Here is a 17,309-nt window from a genome sequence, read left to right on the forward strand (position 1 = left end):
AAAGGAACAAAGGGAGAGTTTAGACTTGAATAGAGAAACAATGGCTTTTGAAGTCTTTGTTTTGGTTTTTGATTCAGTGGAAGGTCTAAAATACAGGACTTCCAAATTAAACACATAATGCTAAGGGAAAATAAAATGCCCTGATTTCAGAATGTCTCATGTATCTGTAAATAAATATGACAGTGAGGTTTTTCATTTGTGGATTGGTTCAAAGCTGTTTTCTTAAAATACTTTTAATTCTTGTATTTTGGCCAATACTTTCAGGAACTCTTTAATCTGTTAATTTTATAGACGTGAAGCTCTGTTTGAATAGCATTAAGCTGCATAATTTAATTTGTGCTTAACTAGAAAAAACAAAACAAAAACAGTTCTTGGGTTTTCGGTCCTACCTCGACATGGCACTCCACATACATGTATTGTAAACTCTGCTTGCTACCTGTGAGCTGAAATTCAGCTCCCTCAGTCCAAATTAGTTTCATATGTGTTGAACAGCCTGCAATTTGCTGTACTTCGTGTGATCTGGTTGTGCTGTGAACTATTTTCTTAGGGACTGCCCTGGTTTCAGGACCAGCAGAAGAGGAATGGTTTGCTGGGTGACTAGCTCTGCCTTCAGGGAGGTCAGGCTGCAGCCTGGAAGCCTGGGGACAGTGCTCCCACTCCAAATAAATGCTCCAGATGACACGTGTAGGAAGGTACATCAGTGCATCAAATGTTATCCACTGAATATACAAAATTCAGAGTTATGACTGAAATTCTATCCTCTCTTTGCATTTTGCTTTTAAGTATATATATATATATATATATATATATATATATATATATACACCATGGGGCTCTGAAGCAGCTTGGCTTAAAAATGTGATGATGAAATCCTCTAGCTTTTCTATGTTTAAGTAAAATCTGTATAAATTAAATCAGCACTGTGATTTAGGCTATTTAGCCTCAATCACCAGCAAGGAAATAAAAGCACCTCTAGCGTCCCACTTACTAATTTTTCTCCCAGCTCTAGGGACTTTGTCACAGATATGATTTCTCCTTGCTCCCCTGCCCCCTCAAGCTCCTAGAAGAATTTAATTCTTTGACAATCTCAGCCTTTATTTTGGAGTTTCTAGCCCTGAGGGCTAAGGAGAAAAGTCTGAAAATGTGACCTCTGTGTACCCATGAAGGTATAAACACTCAAGGGCAGAAGGAAATACCAAATATGCATTATTGCAAGTTCTTAAATCTTACAAATTTTTAAGCACAGCTCATGACTTTTGAATGACTACCAAAGCCTGTAGGATGCTTGATACTGGGAACATTTCACATTGAAATAATGTCCTACAGGTAATACTGACAGTGAAGTCAGCTGTTAATGGGGCATGCCATGATGCCAAAGACAATTTATAATTTAAATTTTCTTTCTTTCTTTTTTTTTTTTTTCAGTTGCTCTGTTGTGAGCCTGAACTGCAAAGTTTTCATTCAGAAGCCAAAACTAACATTAGTCCCTCCCTTTAAAGGGCAGAGGGTAAAAATGTGCAGGACTCAAATGAGCTTAATAGAAAACCAACCATCACCAGTGAAACAACAGGAAGCTCTTAGATCAGGAGACGTCAGTTGTTGTTGGAGGTCACTGAGCAGAGAACCCCATTTAACACCCAAAAGGCTCCAGAAGGCTCAGCCAGCCAGCAAAGACTCACTTAATGTCGCTATCAAAGTTATATAACAATAGAAATAGCTTGAGGAGAAATCTCCACCCGTTTTGTTCAGCCCAGTAATGTGAAAAGTTCACAAGGAGGAAAAAAAAAAAAAAAAAAAGAGAAGTGCTTCTCATTGTGAACAAAGCAACATTTGATAGCTGCACTTCTAATGACTTCTGGCACCTCGATGCTCACAGCTGGGATCATCATACAGCTGATAAAAGGGACTGTGTGGGGGCCAGCCTGACACCAGGACCAAGACATCCATTTTGCCAACCAACTCCCCCTCCTCTTTCCCTCAAACCACGAGGCAAGAGAAAAAAACCCCACCGAAACCATCCTTAATTTATAGTCAAACTGCAGTCAGAATGGTTAACTGGAAAATGTCGTGCCAAATTATCCTGAAGCATGAGCATGGTGGAAGGGGGCATGGGGAACCCTCGTGTTGTGCTGTGGTTTCAGCTAGCTCCAGCCACAAAGACTACCCAGATTGCTGCTCTGCAGGGCTGATGCCCACACAGGCACCAAAACAGCCTTGTGTAAACTGGGGGAAACACAATGGATCCCTGGCTGGAGAAAGTTTGGTTCTTCAGGACTGAGCTAGATTTATGGAGGACGGGGAATGGATCCCTGGAAGCCCAGTTGGTGCCAAAGCCCAGAGCTCCCATGCAGGCACCCGCTGGTGCAGGCTTTGCACAAAATGCTCCTCCTGGAGCCTCTGCAGCGAGCCCACTGCCTGCCCCACGCTGCCTGGCTTCACCCTCCCACTGAAGCAAGGAATGGGCTTCCTGTCACAGCTGATGGCCTCAGCCGTGTGCCAGCATGTCCTGCACCGGGATAAGGATGGGTGAGACCACGGAACTGCTCCTGACAAAGCGGGTTTGATGCCCTTTGCATCTTCACTTCCATGTCGAGTGCCTCGCTGATGGAGATGGGTGCTTTGGGATTGCTCGGGGTGATGGTCAATGGTCAGCCTTGGGGGATTCCACTGCTATCAGTGACCTCACAATTTTCCATAAAACTAAGATTCAGATGCATGAGCAGGTTTACTTGCTTGGAAAGTTCTTCACATCAGGAGCTTTTAAACTCTGGATTTACAGATGGATGGTATTTAATTTATGGCTAATTTCACATCTATTATCATTAACATATCACTATTGTCACAATACTTATTATCAGTGTTGATGAATTCTTTTTTGGCTTTTTTATTTTTGGAGGTTTCAATTATTTTTCATTTCCTATAACTATTCAGTGAGAGAGCAAGCTTCGGGCAATGAAAACCCCCAGAGGTATAGAAGATTTTATGAGGATGAAAAGCTGGGGTATCCACCTGGTAGGGTGTGAGGTGGGCAGGAAAGGAAACAGGGGAGCCAGCATAATTGAGGAATGTGGGTGGGAATAGCACTGCAAATGGACCAAATGGTCTGGCTGTAACTGAGGAGGAAACAAGTCAAAGTACATATATTTTTGAGGTGGTGAAGAAATCAAATAAAAATGAAAATTTTCAGAGAAGCAGAGGTAAACTCAACAACTATATGCATTTAATCTCCTTTCTTGATCTTTACATAAAAACAGAATCCATAGCATTCAAAAAAAAAAATCCAAACCCACTAAAGGATACAGCTGCTCAGCTTCTTTATGAAAAATAAAACTATCACAATCACCTTTATAATGAAATAAATGCTAATAGAAAATATTTCAACATCTTAAACTGAACAGTAAATTAAAAAAAAAAAAATGTATGAAGATTTTGCTTTTCCTCCACAGCTAATAGGATATATCATTTGTGAAGGTTTCTCAGATCTGTGGCCTGATTTCTGCTACACACAAAATTAAGCCAAAGCACTTCATTCTCTCTTGGCAAATTATAAATAGAAAAACTGACACCATATAACAGACCATTAATATCTTTTTGAGGGTAGTCTTTTGTTGGGAAACTTTAAATATTACTTTTCATATGTTTCTTTGCCACCAACTCAACCACCAACCTTGCCAGCAGCTCTGAAACATCAAAGTAATCACAGATACTGGGATTGCTTAACCACGACCTTGTGCCTAAATCAAAAGCATGCTACCATAAAGGAATGTATTAATTTTTTTTCAAAAGCTCTGATGAATCAGGTAGTCAATTTTTTTTTAACTAGTCCAATAGTATATTGCACAATAATTGCTATTCCACATATTACAAGATGATAAAGAAATACATGCTAGGCTTCCTATTTTTCCTATTTTTTGGTTTCTTTTTTCTTTTTATTTTTTTATTCTTTTCAGTTCATTGAAAACCTTTTGAAGCCCTTTCCCTTTACTCCAATTTGTGAAAGTTGGTGTTGGGAAGAAGATGTTTTCTCAAAGAATATTAATGCTTCTGTGAAAATCAAAGCATTATGGAAAGAAAAGTTTTAGTTTCAAGTAAGTTCCATTAGTGTCAGCCTGATACAAAATTATATTAATAATATCTAAAAGAGAGGCTTTTACATTTTCAGAATGATTTTTTTTTCTTTTCTTTTCAGAATGGCTTAAAAAAATCTAACTTAAGTTATTCTGTCTTTAAGTGGAGGTTCGGAAAAACAAAGAAGTCCAACTGACCTGACATCAGGTATTTTTCCAAATTGCATTTGCGACAAATATTTTCATTTTAGGGGTGGGATATATGGAATTTCCCATGAAACACCATATTTCATTCTTGCCTAGTCTTTCTATTGGAGAAGCTCTCATGTCTCTTATGTAGTCAGATAATTAGACTCTTACAGTCTTCAAGCCTTAATTTAATTTCTGAAACAGTTATTGCATCTGCCTGCAGATGAAGCCTTGTATCAATGAGAAAGCAATGAGGGCATGCTCAGCTGAAAGAATGAATTCTCCAGTTGAGGTGGATTAAATGCCCCCTGAAATATATTCTCCTTTTGAGAATGATGACAAAGCTGGTGAAGTCCTAAATGAGGACTCTTTTTTGTGAAGTTTCACCCAGGCCATCATCCTTCACTGATATGGCTGGGTTCCTTCCCACTACCTCTCTTCAAAATGCCTTCAGTTGCTGTATGAGATTTTGTTCCCTTCCTCTTCATATGAAAGCTTTTCATTTTCTTTTCTGATTTAAATATAACACACAGCACTGGCCAGCCAGCAATTTTTGCTGGGCAAAAGCCAGATCTGGAAATAGCATTTGTTTTGCTGATGACTACTGATGGCTCCTCCTCCATGTCCCACATGCTTTCCATTCTTACAGCAATCCTTCAAATCTCATGTGTTTCTGTAACCCAGCCTTCCATTTTAAGATAAAAAGAAAAAAACAAACAAACAAAAAACCCCCAAGAAACAAACCAGAAAAACTCCACTCCCTCGGTTCAATCTCAGTTCAACCCTCACTGTCACTGAAGAGGACACAGGAGTTCACCTCAGAAGGCGTTACAGCTTATCTGCAAACTTCCCCTTTTTAGGCTGATCTTTTATAAGACCAACTAGTATGTTAGTCAAGATAAAATTTGTATGTGGAACCAAATGACTAGAATAAAATATTTGTTTTTTTCTTAATTAATTCTGATCCTGGAAGCAATGAATATTTCTGTAACAAATGTGCATGCATTTTTATGTTAATAAAAACCACAATAAATCTTTCTGTAGCTTGAACAGGTTTTCTTTTTTAATTTTTTTCTTTTTCTGTTGGGTTTTTTTTTTTTTTTTTTTTTGTTTTGTTTTTTTTTTTAGTTTCCACATTTGCAGACAGGAGTCTTTGTAGCAGTCTGCAAAGAACTCTGAGTGCTGTAGTGGTTTCAGGCTATCTTTGCAATCCTGTTCTAATTTAATAAGATTAATGGCAGAAAATTAGTCAAGACAAGCATTTGCCTGTTTCGTTTACCCTGCTGAAATTCAAATTATAGGCGGGAAGTGTTTCCCCCAAGTACCACTTAATTAGTAATAGGCAGAAGGGAAAGTAAAAGAAAAAAAAATGTAATCCTTACAGGGGAAAAATATTTGTAGCTCTGAGGCTTTCCTGTTAGTACAAAGGACTGAATTTGAATGATTCAGAGGAACTATATAAATATAATTTGAAATTTCTCCCTTGAAAATAAATGTAAGAGGAAAAAAGCCACCCAAGGTAGATAAACTTCCACGAGGACTTTGCAGTCCATTTCAGAGAGAGAATCAGTCTCTTTGCAGCTGTACATTTCATTAGTCACAAAAATGTAGTAAAGTTTCTCTCTCTCTTGTTTTGGCTAGAAGACATAGTCCTGACATGTGCTAATGACTGGCTAGGACAGAATATTATGTTATGTTCTTGGAAAGGCTTTTTAGGCTGTCCTGGATTTTCAGCTGTACAAGTTAATGTGAATTGTTAGGAAGACAAAAAACCTAAAAAATAAAATAAATATTTTTAGTTGCTTGATGAGGCACCCAGGATCTCTTTTTTCCTGTTCTCTGCTGCAGTATCATGATGTGACAGTTACGATTTTACATTTGAAACTTTCCCTGACAAAGCAGAAAGTAGGGGTAGTGGAGAGCCCCTGCACATGTGCCCAGTTTCCTCAGGTGCAGTATGAGCTCTGCCAGCTTTTGTTTGCCATGACATCTATCCTGGACATGTACTCCATCATTCCACCAATTTTGAAAGGTGGGTTGTACAGCAGTACTGGGCAGTTGTGCCATTGCTTGTAGCAGTGGAAAGGCTGCTGGAAATCTCACAGGTAAGTTTTTAAGGTTGAAAAATTTCAGAATACCTGCAATCCTGCAAAAAAACCCCAGAAACCTCAGATAACTCAACCAAACTTTGAGGAACAGCAATAGGAAGAAAGGAGCCATCCTTGTGGGAACTTGTTTAGCTATTGCACTCTGGTGCACTGGTTCTTAGGTGCCTCATAAACTGAAAAGTGACAGATCAATGGGACACACCAGTGTGGTCTCACAAGGCTAAAAGGGAGGATTTTCTGCCAGGCTACTCTCTGAAGGAGATGTATTCAAACTGGAGGAGGTGTGAATAGAAATTTATTGGGGCTTTCAAAGAAAGGTTGCCAGACAGAGGTTACCAGACAGCTGGCCAAGGACCATGAGTGTGTGCTGCAAAAGCATGGGTCAGGCTGACACCTGGAAAAACTATGGAGGCTCTTAACAAAACTTCCCAAATCCTGAGGAATATTTTACGTTTAGTGCAATTTGAAAGATGAGCAATGGCTACAGGATGAGTAGTGGCTGCATTGTAATGTTATTCTTACCTTGGGAGCAGGGGAAAGAATGGCTGGTTTATCTGAACAGGCTACATGCTAAATGGTCAGAGTTACACCACTGTCAAAATGATCAGCAACAAAATTATCACCAGCACTTAAAATGTCACCTCAGTCCCCATATGTATAGTTATTTATATATCACCTGTAAATGGCTTAAGGAATTAAAAATTTATTCACAGGAAAGAAAAACTTAGAAGAGCCAAGGGGAATAGAAAACCAAGCCCTCATTTCTAAAGCAACTTATGTTCCTAAAAATCCATGTCAGTAGGTGTCATGTGAGTTCTTACACAATTTTTTCAAATTGCTGTTATTGATTAGTAATAAAAAAAAGTAACTATGCCTTCGTACACACAAAATACCTGCTCTACTTCACATTTGGAGTTATACTGTAAAGTTTTCTGAGAGACCAGATTGTGACTGATTCAGTTGAAATAATGACTGCATTAAACATCAACATAAATGATATTCAGTCTACCATATGGAGCCATATGTGAGCAAAAAAAATTAAACAAATGGGGTACAAAATTTTGAGTGTTAGGAACAACTAAATCTAAAGTAATCCTTTAATATCCCCTCTATAGCAGAAGCAATTAATGGAAGTACTTTCACTTTTATTTCTGGCCTTGTTATTTTCTTTAGGTTTTCTTGAGGACTTAATTTGCTTTCTGGAAAACGCATGCTGAGACTTCTTAGACCAACACCAAAGCAGGGAGTTCAGTTTTAAACTAATGTATAAATTTAGTGGCATCAAAAGAAACTGTGATGTGGCGAACACCTGCAAATAAAGACATTCAGCTAGTACTGACCTTTACATATCAGCCTCTAATTGTAGGTAACCAAAATTAAAAAATTGAAAGAGTTGTTCAGCAAACATCCATTGTTGCTTTGACAAATATTAGACAGGGACACGGTAGTTCTCCAAATCACTAGAATTCTTACTTATATGGAGCAGTTGAATCTGCAGCATTTTCCTATCCATTCTTACTAGGTAAATTAGCTTATAAACACAAGAAACAAAACTATAAAAAGAGAAGAAAAATTAAGAAACACAAAGCAATTATTAGAGCTCCTACTATCTCCCCTTTAGCCTCTCAAACCTCAGTACTCTAAAGGTATATGGGATAATGTGAAATTACTGGGACGTCTTGCAATCAAGAAATGTGAAAAACATGGAGAGAAGCTTATTCCCCAAACTGAGCTTTTGGGTTAGAAATACTATTTATATGGTCTCTCTCTCCCTCATCAGAACTTTTTTTTCTGGAAGTTGATGCCAAAAATTGAAACCAGACTAAAAACTCATTGAGGAGAAAATGTTATTACCTCCCCAGCCACCCACTGGCTGTTCAAATAATATTGTATATATCTGTGCACTTCTGCATATTTATTGAATTTGTCAAGTTTTTGTTCCCAAGTAAAACTTATTGGCCCTGTCAAAAGTTCACCAGCTGCACAAGTGACTTTGATGGCCTGAGGAACAGCCCTGGTGCTAGCGTCATGGAAGAGCCTGTGGCTTTCCTCTCCCTTTTCCAGCTGAGATTGGTATGTTGATGCATGGGGCCCAGAGAAGATACAGAAGGAGGGAAATTGAAAAAATAATAAACAATAAAAATATAAATTACAGAAAGCGCTCACCAAGCCATCCTGGTTTTATTATACGGCCTTGGGAAGGAATTTTGTATTTTCAATCAAACTATGTGGAATATGCATTGTAAACATTCTGCACCCACTGCTCAACATTTTTACGGTTTAGTAGGAGAAGAGCTGATAGGAATGTGGAGCAGTTTGCTACATGAGCCATGCAGTGTGACTGATGGGCTGTCACCTGGAAAGAACAGGGCTGGTAGGTGTCACCTCTTCGGATGGCAGAGGGTGGGAGCAGGACCGTGGGGATCTGGGGCACAAAATGGAGAACTGGGCAGAAAAGCCCCTCTTCCAGGAAGGTGATGATCAGCACCCTGGTACTGACATCTCTGGAGGGGCTTCCCTACCCCAAGACAGGGACAACAAAGAATGAAGACTTTGATAAAAAAATTTAATTTAACCCATCTATCTTTTTATCTTATGATCTAGGGGGTAACACTAGACATATCTGCTGCAGCAGTCACTCCTGCATGGAAGGTCTCACACGTTACAAGTAGAAAGTCAGAGGGGTGGGGGGGAAAGAAGAATGTAGACAAAAAAATACTCTGTTTTGTCCCAGTAAATATGAGAGGCTGGAAATGTTCAACCTGTGGCTACTCTCTCCTCCTCATACTTACACAATGGTTTTTCCAATGTGCTTAAATGACTTTTCCACAAATTCACGGACACTGTGGACCTCCCCAGTGGCTATGACAAAGTCCTCAGGCTCATCCGTTTGCAACATCAACCACATGGCCTGCAGAAAGATAAACAAAGTAAGAATCAGTGCACATGTAAGTGGCCTCTTTGGTACATGATATTGTATTACCGCATTTCTGATTTGGAAATAACTCCACATACGCACACATACCCCGAGCTGGGGAAATTAGCACTTTCTTTACACAGTGGCTATTAACCAGTTCAGTGCAACTCTGAAAAGAGTTCAATTATTTCTTATTACAGAAAACAGCGCTGTATTTGATTTTCAATTTGTTTCACAGCAGGAGTTTCTGCAGGGGAGACTTTAATATGTTTACTTTTGAACACTGAGACTTGGTTTAGTGCTCATAAGCATGGATTCACTTGTTTAAAGCACTGCATGAATTGACATTGATATGGGGAAAAGATCAAAATTTTGTAATGTTTCAGTCCAGAGTGCTGTTGTCGGTCTGCTACAGAGTGATGTCAAACACACTGAAGAACGAAAATATGAATCCTTTCGGCTGCTTCTTCTGCCCCATTTGTTTTGTCTAAGCTGAGATTTTAATTAAGAGTAAGTATTTAAAAAGGTATTTCACCAAGTTAATCTGGTTTCCCCACTGAATATGTGTTGAATGTTACATATTAAAGTACTGTAGAAGAAACCTTTGACACAGTAATGAGAAAACACTGGTGGGAAAGCGACCCAACCATTAACATGAGTTTCTGAGCACTGTTCGTGCAGCAAGACTTTTGCTGTATCTTTTGAAGCAAAACTTCATCTGATTGCCAACATATTTGCATTTCATGGGACCAGCTTTTACTTCCCACAGCAATGTCTTTCACAGAGTCCTCTCCCACAAGCAAGTAATGATGGGTGGGCGCCATCTCATAGGGCTGGCCAGCTAAGTCAACATGAAAGCTGGAAAGCAGATGGAAAAGAGGTATTCAAAGACATGTGTGACTTGTCTGAGATAGCACCGCAGGTACATTTCAATTTTCTGATGTGCAAGGCAGTGCTCTAGTGACTGTTTGACTGCATAGGAGCTGTAGGTGTACAGCATAATTATTACTTTAGATCAATCAAAATGATGCAAATGCTTCATTTCCTTTGGAGAGGAAAAGGGAATACCTGTATGGCACGATCCTTGCTTAATAAATAACCAGAAAAGGGAAACAAAATAAATCAACTCTCTCTCCATATGGTAAAAAGTACTGTCATTCTCTCACATTGTAATCCATGATGCTGTTTGCATTGACCTCTTCACATCAGCTTTAAAGAAAACAACTTTAGTAGGTCCCTTGATGGTAGCGGATACTCTGCAAATCAGATTAATAAAAGCTCTGGGATAGCCCAGTTTCTCTTGGTAAATACCACCTGAAATATTCAATTTTTCCCCTCAATTCGCAATAAATCAGTGTTCTGGATAGCAAGGCAATAGATTCCACTTAAATGGTTATAGGTGCGAGCCATTTTTCTTTACAGTTATTATTTTATGCATCTTCCAAAGTTTTGACAGGATTTTATTAACATGCTCCTTTCGAACCATTTTACTTCTTGATTGTGCACGGAAAGCTCGGTTTTGGGCAACTGCTGTGTAAGTCCTTGACATAAATTACAAATTGAGCTGTAGGGAGATGACCTGCTGGGCAGGACAATGGCAGCAACTTTATTTTTCCTTTCCAGGATTGAACATCCTAGCCAATGACGCAGAAATACCCAAATGGCTGATGAAACTCATCTTGTGGGGAGGAGATGTCTTAACTTGTATCTCTCATATGAGCTTTTTTGGAACACTGGGGTTTCCCTGCTGATTTGAGAGGTCACCGTAAATCACCAGCTTCTGTTTCTTCGTGACTGGACAAGCCCACAAGATTCACAGCAGCAGCAGCTGCACAGAAAGGTAACAGGAGTATCTATAAGATAAGTGCTTGATAGTTTTGGTTCTCCCAGCCTAGTCCCTGATTTCACAGACCTTCATTAAGCAGTCTAGCTGGAAACAACACACTTCCTCATATGAGAGGGCACTATTTGGCAAATAAGGATTTTCCAACATTAGACAATCAGTCAGTTGGGGCAGTGGTTCTCCTCCCAACTATGGTGGATGTTTGCTGTACATAATGAACTCCTTTTCTTGCCTTGACACTGTTGTGTCAGTTACACTGGAGAGAGATGCAACAACAAAGTATCATTTATTGGTGAAAATTCCCCCTTACCCAAAAATGCTACACTGGTTGATTAAAGAGGCAATTAGCATAAGCACCTGCTATTTACTATATTGGTAAAGTAATATTAATATGTCTAAGCAGAAGCAGGATTAGACTTCCAACAATTTTTGCCCCCCCTCCACTTTTAAACACCTCTGTATTGTAATTCCTTTAACGCAGTTTCAATGCAGGCACTTATGCCAAGACATTCAATAATCCAGCGAGTTTTTAAAATATTTATACATTACTATTCATATTAATATGAAATGGAGTTGAAAGTTTCCCTTTACTCTAAACTACATCCTACACTGAAGGAGGCAGCTGCAAAGTCCTGACAAAAAACCAGCCTTTGACAGTGGGCCCAATGAGGTTTGGATTTACCAACTCTTGTCTACCATTTCAAAAAGCAAGCAATCACTGTCTCAGCAATGTGACTTAAACTGCAGTAAATTTCAACAGGATCAGCTTAGAAATGATCAAACAATGCAGAAAGAGTTGCTAAAAGTGATTTTTGCTTCAAATCCTGCCAGGAAAGAATGTTTAGATTAATGGTTACTTGAGAGTCTATCACTGTGGATTCTTTTATTTTTCCTGACATTCACAATTGTTGCCATTTAGAGTTACCTCAATCCAATCAGGTATGAAAAAAATTAACATGCTAAAATTTACAAAGTGATAGCTCTGTTTTGCTTTGAGCAAGGTGACCAAATGCTGTTGCTTTGAATGGGTCTGCATGAACAGTCTATAAAAAAATGCCAAGGCAAACCAGAAGAGAGAAAAAACATTGAAGAAGTTCCACAGTCAAAATTATATTACCTTAGGTACAGCCCATGATAATTAATAAAACATCCATGTACAGGCAGTAGCTGTATCCTTTCCCTACATCAAGTGCCAGGAATGTGATTCTCCTCACATCAGACTAATAAAGGTCCTTGACCTATGAATTTCTAGGCGTTTCCTTTAAGAATTCATATTGTACCAGAGTTGAGGCTGAGAACGAGAGGAAGGGGGGTGATACAGCTCCAGGTTTATTTGTCATTACTGAATGGCTTACTGGTTTTAACAGAGGGGAAAAGCTTTGTTTAAATTTCCACTGAAAGTAATTAATGGTTATTGACTGGCAAATGAAGAACAGGTGACACTCTGAATTAGAAGATAAATGATGGCATGTTCTAGCGTGATAATGGGTTAGTAATTGCTACAAAGCCTCAGACTAGTGCGTCCCATCATAATGCTAGATCATGTCCAGAACACAAAGGCCTCTGTGTGAGAGGTATTCAGCCGTTCACCTCCCGATCCAGCTGCAGAGTGATTTGCTCCATTTATTCTCTGATGGACTGCACAACCGAGGCAAAAGTTCACCATTCTCACCTTCCTGTTCACATGCTGAACCACCTGACCCATGACATGGCTGAACTGGGATAAAAACATTGCCAGCTTTGGCTCTTGGATATCTTTTAACCATCACAAGGTCATATATTTTAGGAATTTTTCTGTTGTAGGAACTGAGAATTGAGGGTTTTCCTGAATTTCTTTGTAAAGTCTTTTTTGGATGGGCTGGCAGCAAGTAAAGAAATTACTTGTTTTCAGTCCTGCCACCCTCTCCCTAATTTTTTGCTCAGTCCAGATAACAAAATATGGGTAGATGTTTAAAAGGAGGAGAAAATTACCATGGAAATAATTCAGGCTTCAACTCTCTTTGAGTAAGACTCTTCCCTTAATGGCAAAAGCGACAAAACATATTTTTCATCTTTGAATTCTTTTTGGCTCTGGTCAAGCGAGTCACAAAGTCTAAAGGCACTTCTATGCCATTTACTTTCAAAGACAGAAACCTAAAAGGAGATATGTAACTAGTCTAGCAAGCAGACACACTTTCATGATTATGTGGACTAGGATATCTGTTCTGCATGCCTGAACTCCAGCCTCTGCCAAAATCTTTCCTCTTTCATCTTTCCCCTCTACCCTTCTCTCTATATAAACCCCTGCCAGTAGTAAGCACCATTTTCAAGCAACATACCCAAAACATGAACTAGTCTTCTCCCTGCCCAAATTTCTCAGCTTATGCAGTGTTTGCACCTGGGCTAGTAAGTGGGAAAACCCAAGTTTGACTAACACAACCCCCACACAGATACATTTTGTGCATGCCACTGCCACTATGGTTTTGATGTGTCTGTTTGTCTCGAGAATCTGGAGTATGTTGTGGATGTGTTTCACCATTAACTTCCAGTCTAGCATCCCAGTAAAAAAACATTCATTAACTGGGCTGTCATCCATGGATAACAAAGATCCGGTAGCTGAGGTTATGTTTAACTCCATATATTTGAGGATTTTGTTTCACTGTCTGCTCTCATACTATGTATAGTTAAAATGGGCTCCTAATCAGGTATCTTCCTATTCAAGAGCAAAAATAAATTCAACTTTTAAGATTTTAAATCAGTTGATAATTTCTGCCCCAGGAATAAAATACTTTTTTTCCCAAAAGAATAAGCATAAAGCCTTTTCATATGTCGCATCCAATTCAACACCCAAAAGAGGTATGACTGAACAGGTCCCACAATGGGATAAATAGAAAATGTTCCTCTTGGTACTAGTTACTATTGCCTTGCACTGCTACATAGCAGTTTTTTCCAAGACCTATGCTGTAAAAAACCTCCTACTTTTATACATATTTCTAGGTGTTATGCAGAGAAATTCTGACTTTGTATTTGCCACACATGAAGAAAAAAAAAAATCAAACCAAATCAGTAATGTTTACTTTAGGAGATGGAGCAGATAGTTGCAGCCTGATGCATGGTGCATTGTCTGTGAGTTTCAGAGGCAAAGAACCAGAGGCTGGTGAATGTCTAGCTCTACTTATCACTGAGGAAGGAATGGGTTACCTCAAGGCTGTCAACAATCAGGGAACAATTTCTGACTAAGTCAGAAAACATCACCACCTGGAGAGACCCAACAGCACATTATCACCATTTATAGAAATTCTGTCTTTATGGTACTCCATACTCTATTGTCTAGAAGTGGGCAGAAGCATTCAGTGGGTTGGATATGGTAGTCTAGTGATCCCAAACATAGCTATCCTGCTGTGGTCACCACTGAGAAGGAGAATTGAGCATTTTGGGCCAAAGCATGATGAGCCTTTGCAGGGATGTGGGAGCAAAGGAGAGCCTTCCCCCCATATGGCGAGCACAAAGGCCTGGCATGACTGCTGTTCCTGCATGCATCATGAGGGACTGTTCCATTTGTGCCACAAAAGAGAGGGCTATTGTACCACCTCCCGTCTGCATTGTCCCAACTCAACTGCCCTGGCACTGATAGAGGCTGCTGGCATCTCCCGTGCCGAGCGATGTGCGGAGCTGTCATGCCCACGCACTTCCTGCCTCCCTGGGACGTGAAGCAGTTCCAGATGCCATCGCCCAGCTCCTCCTGACACAACCCAGCTGACTGGCTGTGGTTTCTCAAGCTGCTGCAGAATTGACCACAATTGATGGTCGTGCCTCAGAAAAGTGAGACGGGGCATTGACTCAGAGCTCTGAACCCAAGCCGACTCCCAGTTTATCTGTTTACTCCCTTTTGGAGGGGCAGAGAAGGAAGAAAAGGTGCTGCACTGGGGGCTGAGTCACCCACGTCTGATTGACTTCTGCGACTGTTAAAAGAGTAGGTGTGTCCTGGGTGTACCTGGTAGGCATCAGAGTGTGTTACATAAGGAAATTATGTAAAGACACACTGAGACTTGCATATAATACACAGCAGACGGGGGGAAATAACCTCCTCACACTTTTTGCACACACAGGGGCACAGCACACATGGCTGAAAAACACCAGTGAAGCTGCAGCGCAGCACAAAAGTGTTGTGATCAGAGTAAATTGTAAGCTGCCCCTGCCTGGCAGCCAGCATACAAAAGTGTTGGGCATGATCCCATGCTCCCTGCCACAATGGGAGCTCAGTCTAGAGTAATGACTATTGCTTTAGTACTTGTTTCTGACAATGTTATAGGTCAAGGCAAGCACGGCAGGGAGACTCTTGCCAAAGAAAACCACAGGGATGTGCTGCCAGGCATGCCGATCCTCCCAAGAAGCCAGTGACAGCAGGAATATGGGAGTATGCATAATCAATGCATTACTAGGCTTTCCCCCCCTAAATTACAGCCCTTCTTGCTCAGCTACTTAAAAAGCAAGGGTGCACACCCAGCAAGAAAGAACCTTCCTGGGCTGTCACAGTTTGTATTTGAAAGGCAAACATGAGTTCAGGATTAAAGCCATTGTCTATCATTGCAATTGGTGGCTTTTCACATGCTCAACCCTTTCTCAAAACCTCCAGCAATAGAGGTACTTCCCAAGAAGGGCAGAACACATGCCTCTTCCTTTCCTCTAAAGAGTCATCATCCTGCTTTCTCAGATTACCAAAAATCACAGCGTTGGTGCAAGATCTGTTGCTCAAGGAACCTCCATTCATGGAAAAACCCTTCTGAACACCATTTGAGTATCCATCAGATCTCATCAGTCTAAATACATTTTGATATGCTTCCTCCTTAACTGTGTAATGCTGAACATAAGGACTCCAAAGTCTGTGTACAAAGTTTTTCCTTCAACTGTGTCTTTTCTGCTCATGCAGAGGAGACACTGAGTACTTATGACATGGCAGCTGCTTCCATTCAGAAGAGTGACATTTGCAAACCATAGACATCGCTGACACAAAAAATATAAAATAGGAACAGATTTGAGATGAAAACAATTTCCTCTGAGAGAAAAAGCACATCATTTGATAAGAAACAATGGACATTTTACCTTAAGAATCCCAAGAAAGTAAACAAACAGCAAGTCTCCCAGGAGATAGTATGAGATAAGGACTAATTCTATAAACTTTCTCAGAAATTTTTGAAGTTTCACTTGAGAAATTTCCACAGAAGCAATTTGAAGCATGCTTGCAGATTTAGTCAAATTCCAAGATTTGGCTCTAGAGGTGAACTTGTTCAGAGCACAACTGTGTTCAGGTCCATGATATTTTCTTTCAAATTGAAAGAGTATAGTTGATACATGGAAAGATAATAATCCAACAATTACAAAGTTACTAAGATAATAAAATACCTGATAATCTTTGCGGACCATCTCAAAGGAAAACAATATCAATGTCTTCTGAAACAAAAGCCCTCACATCTGTAGGAAATACTAGGAAATACTGTCTAACTTCTCTCTCGTAAGTAGATAGGCCAATTGTTTTACGGATCTCAGGGAGGACTTGTGAAACTTTAGTAGGCAGTTCTATTAATAAAAACCACAAGAATTATAATCCAGATAAACCTTAAAGGTCAACCTTCCCTGTTAATGCAACATGATGTTTCTCACATGGACCTCGGGTGAACACAAAGTTCTCATTGTGTTATCAAAAACTAGATTACTCCTTTTTTTTTTCCCCTTGTGTCATTGAATGTCAAAATATTGTTCTTTCAATATGTGGAAGTATTTGTATACAGTTTTATAACTGATCTTTAGTTGCTAGCTGGAGGCAAAAAAGAAACAGTAAAGCTGCTTGTTGGGAAACCTCAACCAACAATGAAAATTAATATAGTCCTTTTTTCCTGCCAAAAACTTTTGAACAGATTTTTAGGTCCACAATGGTTTGTTTATTCTTCAAGTGGTTAGATTGGAAGTGACATGTGTGACACAAAGTAAATTAATGAAAAAATACAGAAAGGATTCACATATGCTCTGTTTCTTTCATTTTAATTTTGGAGGATATTGTCGCAATTGCTAACAAAGAGCTTCCTTAAATTCTGTTTAAGAGAAAAGGGAAAGAAATTCAAAGCTAAAGAGAGGAAAAAAAAAAAAAGAAAACTCTGAATTGCAGAAAGTATGTGAGAGTTTTAACCACTCAGATTTGAATTACATAG

General features: G+C 39.5%; 1 protein-coding gene across 2 annotated transcripts in view; it reads right to left on the bottom strand.

Moving 5' to 3' along the window:
- Positions 1–17,309, bottom strand: part of GMDS (GDP-mannose 4,6-dehydratase) — a 408,287-nt gene that overhangs the window by 74,120 nt on the left and 316,858 nt on the right. For both annotated transcript variants that reach the window (XM_030235341.2, XM_050970557.1), the window contains exon 8: positions 9,157–9,275. In XM_030235341.2, coding sequence (XP_030091201.1) covers positions 9,157–9,275 — 119 coding nt within the window. The remainder of the gene's footprint in view (positions 1–9,156; positions 9,276–17,309) is intronic.

This window comes from Serinus canaria, chromosome 2, assembly GCF_022539315.1.
Source record: "Serinus canaria isolate serCan28SL12 chromosome 2, serCan2020, whole genome shotgun sequence".
Taxonomy (NCBI): Eukaryota; Metazoa; Chordata; class Aves; order Passeriformes; family Fringillidae; genus Serinus; species Serinus canaria.